This window comes from Falco peregrinus, chromosome 3, assembly GCF_023634155.1.
Source record: "Falco peregrinus isolate bFalPer1 chromosome 3, bFalPer1.pri, whole genome shotgun sequence".
Lineage (NCBI taxonomy): Eukaryota > Metazoa > Chordata > Aves > Falconiformes > Falconidae > Falco > Falco peregrinus.
Window position 1 is genome coordinate 47,843,630 of NC_073723.1, and position 10,203 is coordinate 47,853,832.

Consider the following 10,203-nt stretch of genomic DNA (forward strand, 5'->3'; position numbering starts at 1 on the left):
GCAAGCCAATAAATGATGGCAGAGCTGAGAGTCAGTAATTGACCCAGAGGACTAATCTGATGATGTCCATCACAAAAAGCTCTGCTTGTAGAGTGCATCTTTACAGCAAAAGAGACACCAAATGTGTCACCTCTGGAGTTAGTCAGTGCTTCCCTAACCATCCTAGAACAAACTTTATAGCTTTCCTACTGATGCAGTGGCACAGCAACTTACTCATTGCTCCAAATGTAGATCCCCCACATGCTAACATAAATACACCCACCTGGATGATTTTAAAAATGTCTACCTCTTCTCTTGAGGGTTCACTCACAAAGTTGGCTGATATTACTGCACAAACAGAGAGCCTGACTCTCTTCTCACATACACTGACTGTACACAAGAGCTATGCCTTTGGCTTGAATGGATATATTCCTGAAAATCCAGACATTCCTTTGAGCATCCTTAATCTGAGTCAGAGAGCTGGTGTAAAGGATAACAGGTGGCAGAGAGCACAATTTCCATACAATAATAATACTGAATTCTGTGTTCATTCTGAAAGATAAAGACCTGGCTGTATCTCAGTTACCAGACAAGTGTATGACATCGACGTACTGCAACATTAGGAAAGGCAAATGAGATCTGAGGAGCTATAAATTGAGGTGTCTTCCTCCTCCAGGGAGATAATTATGCATTAATGCCCTAATGAAATTTCAACCAACATACTGTGTATTATTCCCATCACTCATGCCCAGAAATGATGAACTCCAAGTATAGCAAATGCAGAGCAGAATATTTACATGGAAAGGGCCTACCTCAAGACAGAAAGCTGAAGAGCACAGCTAGTTTACCTCAGCAGAATGAGGACTCAGGAGAATAATCCCACCCCAGAAACACACCAGGAAGAAATGCTCTTTAAACTGAAGGACAGGGGTGAAGGAAGATCAAATAAACGTAAACCAGCTAGAAATATTTGGGCTGGAAATAGAAGGTGGTTTCTGACAGTCAGAAGAAACACAACTTAGCACAGCAGGGGCAGAGTCCTCGACAAGCAAAGTGGTGTGAGGGGTCAGTGTCACCGCTCTGCGGCAGTGCCCTGGGGTGTCCCACCGGACAGAGCAACGACCTGCCCCTGCGATGGGGCCGAGAGCCTGGCCAGAGCGCCTGGGGCTTTGTCTTTACGGGGTTCCTTCCCAATCTTGTTTTTCTAGTCACAAAATTGTGAAAACAAGGCAAATCTATTCATACTTGTGAAACTCCAAGAGCTTCAAATCAAAAACAGGCCCGGGGGGGAGGCAGCGGGCGTGCAGCGGGGCCCCTCCGCACCAGTGGCCCGAGAGAGAAGGCCACCAAGAGAAAAAAGCTGGAAAAAAAACCCCAAAACAAGCCCCCAGACCCAGCGCCGCCCCCCGGCGCCGTGCAACGCTCCGCAGGGGCACTGCGCCCGTCGCCGCGAGAGCGGGGCGCCTGTCCCCCACACCGCGACTCACGCTGGCGTCTCACGCCGCCCGCCCGCCCGCCCACGGTGAAAACTTTCCCCGGTAACTTGCCCGGTGCCGGAGCCCCGCTGCCCCCGACGGCACGGGCGCCCCCTCCTCACCCCGAGCCCCGCCGGAGCCGGCGGCGGGCAGCGGCGCCGGGGGGATGTCGTAAGTGCTGCGTCAGCGGGAGCCCGGCGGCGATTGGGGGAGGCCGCCCGCTCCCCGCGTTCACTAATTATAAAGTGCCGCCGCCGCCGCCGCCAGCACCCGCTCCGCTCGGCAGCGGCGCGCCCGGCCCCGGCAGCGGGCGCTCGGCTCGGCGCCCCCGGAGCCGCCCTCGCCGAAGCTGTCAGCAGCCGCGGGCTGTGGGTGCCTCCCCCGCGCCCCCGCCGGCGTGTCTCCAGGGGCTGCTCGGCCTCGCTATATATAATAGGGGCGCCGACGCCGAGGCTGCAGCGAGGTGCGGCTCACTCCCGAGCAACTCCCGGGAGCCCCGAGGGGAGCCTGTGTGTGAGTGAACTGCGCTGCCTGCGGGGGGGACCGCGGGAGGGCCGGGGGCGGCTCTGCCGGCCTGGGGCCCGCCGTCGGGGCGGCTACTCGGGGCGCTGCGGTGGGAGCCCCTGCCCGGGAGGCGCTGCCGTCCCCTCCCGTCCCGTCCGCGCCCCTGCGCGGTGTGTCTCTCCCCCAGAGGCGCGGGCTTCGCGGGAAGGGCGGGATAAAGTGCTCGGGGACGAACGTTTCACCGGACGGGCGCTTCGGGCCGCTTCATCCTTCGGGTCTGCTCCGGCCCCGGACGCAGGTCCTTTGCCTTGCAGCCGCCAAGCGCCTGCTTTGGCATCAGCGCCCGCTTACCTCGCAAGCGCAACCACCCCGGCTCCGCAAAGCGTGTGAGTTACCGGAGTTGCCTGCGACCCCGCACTTGGTTTTCAACAGTTTCGTGCCGCCTTGCCCTGCCTTGCGGCGGGGGAGGCAGTGCCGGGGGTGAGGGGGGAGGCGGCTGCTGTCTGACCTGTCCTTCTTGCAGCCCCATGGCGTTGCTCCTGAGACTCGGCTGCTCGCTGCTGGCCCTCAGCACCTGCCTGCTCCCGAGGGCGCGGGCGGACTGCGGCCGCGACTGCGCCGCCTGCGCCTACCGCCTGGGACCCCGCGCCGGCATCCACCCCCTGGTAAGCGGGCGCGGGGCGGCCCGGCCGCAGCGCCGCGGAGACCGCTCGGGCGGGTCCCCCGCCCCCCGCCTTAACTTTGGAAAGGGGGAGAAGGGGGCAAAGGAGAGAAATAACAAAAATAAATAGTGGGGGAAGCGGCCGGGGTCGCTTGGAAGACAAGTTGTTGAAAGGGGGAGGGAGGAGCGGGCCCCGGGGCGCTGGGAGGGGGCGGGGGTCCGCGGCTCCGACACAAACCCAGCGCGTCCCGAGGAGACCCCCCGGCGCGGCCGGCCCTCCCGCTGCCCGTCAGCCAGGGCCGGGGGGTAAGCACCCCGCGCCGGGCAGCCCCGGGGGGAGCGAGGAGAAAACCGAGGGAAAACGTGGGAGGGAAGGCGGGGTCGGCCGGAGGGGGCAGTTCTGCAGGGAGAGGAGAGGTCGCTGCCGGGCACTTTAGTCCCGGCAGGGCGGGGGGAAGCTGGGCGAGACGGGAAGGGGGTCCCGACCCCCGGCAGGACGAGGGCTCCCCAGGCAGGGTGGCTGTGGAGCTGAAAAGCGGCGGACCTCCCTGGTATCTCACAAAAAGTGGGGTTCGAGCCTGGTTCCAGTAGCAATACCACCCGCTGCTCCTTTTGTCTGCGCGGTGCTGCGCAGGAGTGTGCTGGTGACAGATCCCTTTGGTACTTTCTCCTATGAGCAATCATGCTAAGAATACTGCAGAAGCGGGGGGTTGGGGGCATATCTGTAATGTTAATGATATTGAAATTATATAAAAGTATAGTCACAGAGGCAACTCAACCTGAAATTTAAGTATTAGGGTTAGTGAAAGTCTAGGGTCTCTCAGCCCTCCCTGAAGAAGGTGGGAACTCAGGCTGCCAAGTCCTTTGCCAGTGGCACCTGGGGTTCCCAACCTCAAAGCGATGTGTATTGAGGCATCATGCTCTCGGCACATTTAAGTGATTTGAAAAGTTTTATTCCTATGATGGATTATTTGGGAGCATACAAAAGGAAAGACTGGACCTCATTCTTATGCAGAATTAGGAATCACGGAGTACTGCTTACTCCAAAAGCACAAGAACTTGTTCTTAACCAGGTTTATAAGGGCAATATTCTTAGGATGGCTGGCAAAAAGGTTCCCTATATATTTTTGCTTACATTAGCTTTCAATCAAACTTTAGCTGTAACGTCAGCTAGGGAAAAACGTGGTAGTTTGCTCCTTTGGAGTGACGGATATGAGCTTTTTGGAGTATATGTTGTGGATGTCTACGTTGATACTCTCTCTTGTACACTTTCAGTAATTATTCAAAAAAGAACCAAAGTTCCATTCAGCAATAACACTTACTAGCTGAACAGGAAAAGAAGCAACCCTGCCATACCTGTATGTTTACTATACATGTATGTTTACTATACATGTGCAAACAATTATTAGAAACAAATGTTTCTAGATACTAGCGTCTAGTAACATAACAGAACTCATCACATCGTATCTGTAAGACAAGAATTATCACATTGTACTTGGTCATCCACATCGATGAGATGGAATATGTTCATTTGACAATAAGGGGTTATTAAAACTAATTGAGAAGGGGAAAGACCTATTCTTGCTTTGATTTAGAGCAAGCTCAAAGTCAGACTGAAGCTAAGATTCCATTCTCTCTATAGCATGACTATAATATATAGCAATAAGCATGTAATGCCAGCTAAATTACTGTGTCACAAAATACATAAATACCTTTAATTTTCTTGTGATCAATAAATTTATATATGATTTTTTTATCAGACTAAAATGGGACTCATTTGGGGTGAGGCCAGAGGTAGAGAGCTGGTCAGTTAGCTATTGGAAAGAACTGTGCTGGGGTTTAATTTCATACTTCTAAAGCATATTGAGATCCTTAGAAAACATCATCCATAGGCAGAATAAGTGTTTCTCTTACTGAAAATATTGATGATTTCTTCTTTAATTATTGGGGTATGAAAACCATGAACAAGAAGGAAAACCACCAGATTTACCTTTTTTGCAACTGAAGAGTGTGGCTTCACAAGAAGTAAATCCCCCTGACCAATATGTATGTTATTATCTTTACATGACAGGTTAATGAGTTGTGTGTATGAAATTTTTCCTTTCAGTCAGAAGCAATACAGCTTAGGACTTTTTCCCTTTTTCTGATGGTCGGTCCTTTGCACGTCTAACTAGCAAACCCAGAACTTTGATCCTGCCTGGGAGAGCCTGTATTTCTACATTTGCATTGGTACACATTTGAAAGATCTGTTCCATGAAAGGAAACTAATGATAACAGACAGAAATAGTCTTTAAAGCTATGCGGTGTGTTGAAGATACTGAGCAGTATGGTACAGCTGGCTTCTTTGCAATGAGACTGCCATGTAACTGCTTTCCTAAAATTTCTGAATGTTAGTTTTAATTTCAGAGACTGAATACACTTCTACACTTAATTATGCAGCAAACCACAACTGGTTTTTAGCTTCCCAGTAGTAAATTACAAAAATAAGAAATCGTAACAATTCACCCAAACATAAGGGAGGTGTAGGAACTGTACATGTAGCTTCCTTTGAAATAGAAACATAGGGGCAGCTTTGACATACAGGACCCACGATCCGGTGTTCTGTCTCTTAGAGTGGAGACCATCACATCCTTCAGACAGGGATATGAAGAACTTTAGAACAGATAGGTAGCAAGTCAGCTGTTGACAAAGAGCAGTCCTTCCAAGCCACTCACAAGGAGAGGCATGCTCATGGTCTTTTAAAGACGAGTAAAGGTAAGACAAGGTGGCAGTGCGATGTTTTTGTTACTGTCAAACAGTTCTCAGTAAACCACATCCATTTTTCAGGCATGTACACTAGAATGTGAAGGAAAGCTGCCTTCTGCCAAAGCCTGGGAGACCTGCAAGGAGCTCCTGCAACTGGCAAAGCTGGATCATTCTGAGGATGGCAACATTGCCCCAGGAGACAAAAAAGAGCTGGATGAGAACCATTTGCTTGCGAAGAAGTACGGAGGCTTCATGAAAAGATACGGGGGGTTCATGAAGAAAATGGATGAGCTCTATCGGGTAGAACCAGAGGATGAAGCTAATGGAGGAGAAATCCTGGCTAAGAGGTATGGAGGGTTTATGAAGAAAGACTCGGATGATGATGCCCTTGCGAATTCCTCTGATCTGCTGAAGGAGCTTCTGGGAACAGGAGATAACCCCGAAGCAGGGCATTACCGAGAGATAAACGAGAATGACGGGGACATCAGCAAAAGATATGGAGGCTTCATGAGAAGCATAAGGCGCAGCCCCGAATTGGAAGATGAAGCCAAAGAGCTGCAAAAGAGATACGGTGGTTTCATGAGAAGAGTGGGCAGGCCAGAATGGTGGCTGGATTACCAGAAACGGTACGGTGGGTTTCTTAAGCGCTTCGCCGACTCCATTCTCCCTTCAGAAGAAGATGGGGAAACTTATTCCAAAGAGGTCCCAGAGATGGAAAAGAGATATGGTGGATTTATGAGATTTTAATACCTTTCCCTTTATCCCTTTTGTCCTAAATGAGAAAGACTGCCTTATTGGTCATAACTTATTGTAACGTGTTGCTTGTACTGTACAGTTTTTTACTGTCCTTGGTTAATGATGCAACCTGCGATTTCTTGTTTCAGGTTCTGTGTTCTTTCAAGTCAAATAACTGATTTCTGGTTTAGTCAAGTTTCAGACTGTATTGTAGTTTCCATGCTAGAACTATTTTGATTACTGTATTAATTTTCTTTAAAAGGAAGTACATCTACAGTAGAGTTGCTTAACTGTATATACAATAAATTCTTCATCCTAACTGCATAAATTCTGAAATGTTATTTATTTTCTCTCAGTCATTTAGTCGAGCATCACCTCAATTTTTCTTTAAGCAATCAGAGCAATGTCAACCTCTTTTCTGTAATGGAAGAATTTGTACGGCACACACAACAGCTGAAACACATTTTTGTCTTTAGCTTTCTCAGTTTCTTAGAATACTGGAATAATGTGCTCTAAAGTGAATATAACTGTATTTGCTCTAATTGCTGTCATTTTACCCAGTTAACAGAATAAATATTTAAAGCCTAAACTTATAATTCATAGTGTTCACATGAAAAAAAAAGTCATTAGTGTATTTGACTTAAAGCACTAAAAACATTTCTCCAGTGGACAACACAATACCATGTTTGATTGGTTACACCTTTTATACCCACCCAATGTAGGATTGTACAGTTGGCCTTAAAGCTATAAACATTAACTCAGAACCTGGTAAGTTAGTTTCTGCAAAATAAACATGACCCAAAACTGCATGAAAAACCAAAATCCTAATTTTACAGAGCACCTGGCAGTTTTGCATGGAACAGTTTTGTGTTTGATTCCTCAGCTGGTATAAAGCACTTTGGAACTACTGAAATATGGCAAACTGCTGGTCAGTCTTTGGTTTCAAGCAAAGGCAGTATAAGTAAATCTGAGAACAAACAGCACAACACTAACACTGGTAGATCCTTTGGCATTTACCTAAGTTGCACTTGGATCCAAGGCCAGCTCCTATCCCAGTGTGTGCTTCCTTCCACAATTCGGACCGTCCCCCTAGATGCCTAGTCTGTGAGCACTTCTCCCCACCTACTGCTACTAGTTACTGGTTACTTCCCACTTAAATTAACATAACAATCGCTTTGACCACCGGCACTGACAATAATTTAAAGTTTCTACAGTCAAAATCCTCAAAGCTGTTTAGATACCTGATTAATGCTGAAATAGATAATGGGAGCTAGATGTCTGAAACCATCTGTGGCTCTGCATTCAGTATCTGTATTTCAGGTGTGCACAGTACTACAAGTTGACACAAAAGGCAAATTAAGGGTCTGACTTTTCTTTACTGTCAAATCAATGGGATCTTCTAGGTAGTCAGGACTTTTGAAAATTAAGCTGTGTTTACATATGCACTTAAAAGCTTCATCACATACAATTAGTAGTGATGATTTTTGGCTTGGCACTTACAGGATGATGGAGGTGGTCTGAAGTGGCCAAAATCCTGCTGAAGAGTTGATAAACCGCAGAGCAGTCCTTTTCCTTCAGTAAAAAGCAGGGCACTTGTTTTCCTCTTCCTGCTGTACAGAATTGCTAATACCAAATAAAAGGCAGAAAATACAGATGCTTGTAGAAGTTCCATGGCCTTTTCAGAATTCAGTTGTGTTCCCTGTCACTTTCCCAGAGAGTTCTTCAAGATGCCATTAGCCATAAGAGAAGTCTTCCTCCCGTTCTTTTTCCCCCATAGCACCTGCCCACTAGTACCTGGAGGTCATAGTGGCTGGAGGACATCGGTCGGGCTCCTGGAACACATCACTGGAGTGGTTTCTGCCACAAGGACCCCAGGCTGCGCACACTAAGCCTGCTCTGCAGCACAAACCCATGCATGGGATGCAGCATACTTCAAACATGCACGTCAGAAAGAACTAAAATGATAATGCAGTTGCATCCTTAATTCTTCACTTCAACTTCTATTCTTTTCCCTAAAACTTACTTTCCTCCAATTTAGTCAGAGAGGGTCTTGCCAGCCTTCTAACTAAAAACGAGCATTGTTGTACTTGATGATGGTTTACCAGTTGTTGTCACCCATCCTTCCCAGTAAACAAAAAACTGGTGATTTAATGACGAAGAAAACTCCCCAAACTCTAGCAACCTAGTATGTATCTTGCAGAATGAAGTGCTTTGATCTACTAAACCTCCCTATTTATATAAATTTACACAGTAAAAAGAGTTCTTGATACAAGCAACTAACTGGGATATATGCATGCACACCAAAACAGACGTGAGGGCAAGCAAAGTGGAGGAGTTAAGTTTCTTCCAACATTGAACAGGCAGGTGGAAATGTGCATGTAAGGGGATGTGACTTTCACTCTCTGAATGAAATAGCAAAGCTGAATAGTCCTCATTCCTTCCATTCTAACTGAGAACCTCTCCAGTCAGATGCTTTCTTGCTTTAATAATTATAATTTAAAAGATGTGAAATTAATAAGATATAATTTCTTCTGTTGTGGAATTTCTTATGACTTTCAGTCATGCCATCACTCAGGGGCTCTCTAACACTAAAATGTTCTAACATTCTCAGTAATTAACATTTCAGATGAAATCAGCTCAAACTGTGCCAATGAATCAAGCAAAGCTTCCTGGAGTCCACTTTACTAAATCACAAATCAAAACTCAGGTTGAAGATAGGGTCTGTTGGGCTGGGAGATGAAAAAGGGCCTCTCACTGTTGGCCTATGTGCTGACTTGGTTTTTAGGGTCCCCTAATCTTCCTCCTAGAACTGTCACTTCATCAGAAGGTTATTGAAACAGCTGTATTGCTTTATATGAACAGAAGCAGAAAGGAGGAAAGTCTGATGTCTAGAAAGAAAATTAATTGCAATAGTATTATGAAGGAAGAAATGTCATCCTGAGACCAAAAATGAAATTCTACATTTCTTTTCCCTGGCTTTTATCACTGGCTTGACATTTTTACACAGCAATCCATATTCCAGAGTACAATCAAATATAGTATCATTACTGTGAACACTGAGCAAGTATAACAAAAATTGAACATGAACAATGAATGCTGGAAAGGTCCAGACCAGCCAAAGAGATTAATGCCTCTGCATTAGGAACAAAAAGAAGAAAAAGGCAGTCTCGTTGAGGTTAGGCAAGGATGAGTTAGGCTTTTTAATAGGAACTAATTAGAGGAAGGAAGGAAAAAAAGAAAAAAAAAGAAAAAAAAGGATTTCCTGAACCAAATGGAGTTCACCTACAGGAGCAGATCACGGAGAGAAGCTGATGAATACAATGATTTCTGAATACCAAACCACATGCAGCTGGAGCTTTGTCTGAAAACCTAATCTTAAATCTTGGGATAATGAGGAAAGGTCATAGAACCATTCCCACATCTCAGCTGAACTTGGCATATGCTATGAGCTGAAATATGCAGAGCATAACTTTGAATTTCCTGGGGATTTTTCCTGGTAAATGAATATGTAGTATGATATAATAAGTATAAATAACTACTATGTAGTATGGTATACAATAAATATAAATAACTACAACATTATTATTACAATAATTATTTTGTGATTATTTTTAAATAATTATAATGATTTACTTTATAATCATTTATAACCATATTATTAATACAAGTAATTATAACATCAATGTTGTTAGCTGTTTCAGATAATGTTTCCCAAGATAGAATCTTTACAAGAACAGAAACATGTTCTAATTTAATATACTGACATAAGTATTATTAAACTGTGTTCAACATAGACTCTAAATATGCACTGGTTCATTTTAATTCTGAAGGGAACTTAATTAACAAGAAACAAAATTTTCAATGTACGGTGTATAAAGGCCTCTCTGTCATTAAGGATGGTTTTGGCAAGGCAAAATAACAAATTCATAGCACAACTCTACCATTCCTGTATATATCTAAGTGCCACAGAAAGTTTCCTTTACAGCCTTCTTCCTCTAGCACTACTGCACTCAGCTGGACATGGACAGCAAGATTCCTTCTCATGCCAACAGGACCATCCCAGAATTTGCAACTTAAAAGGCAAATGAATGGTTAAGTACCCTG

At 46.0% G+C, this 10,203-nt stretch overlaps 1 protein-coding gene across 3 annotated transcripts; it reads left to right on the forward strand.

Moving 5' to 3' along the window:
* The first annotated feature begins 1,695 nt into the window (after positions 1 to 1,695).
* On the forward strand, positions 1,696 to 6,423 carry PENK (proenkephalin). Of its 3 annotated transcripts, none has more exons than XM_055801033.1 (3): positions 1,696 to 1,963; positions 2,482 to 2,623; positions 5,446 to 6,423. In XM_055801033.1, the coding sequence occupies exons 2-3, from the start codon at positions 2,486 to 2,488 to the stop codon at positions 6,109 to 6,111; spliced, it is 804 nt and encodes a 267-aa protein (XP_055657008.1). In that variant the 5' UTR covers positions 1,696 to 1,963; positions 2,482 to 2,485; the 3' UTR covers positions 6,112 to 6,423. The 3 variants fall into 3 exon arrangements, with proteins under 3 accessions (XP_055657008.1, XP_055657007.1, XP_055657009.1); XM_055801032.1 differs by having other exon boundaries at positions 1,698 to 1,967; XM_055801034.1 differs by lacking the exon at positions 1,696 to 1,963 and adding an exon at positions 1,985 to 2,344.
* The last annotated feature ends 3,780 nt before the right edge of the window (positions 6,424 to 10,203 follow it).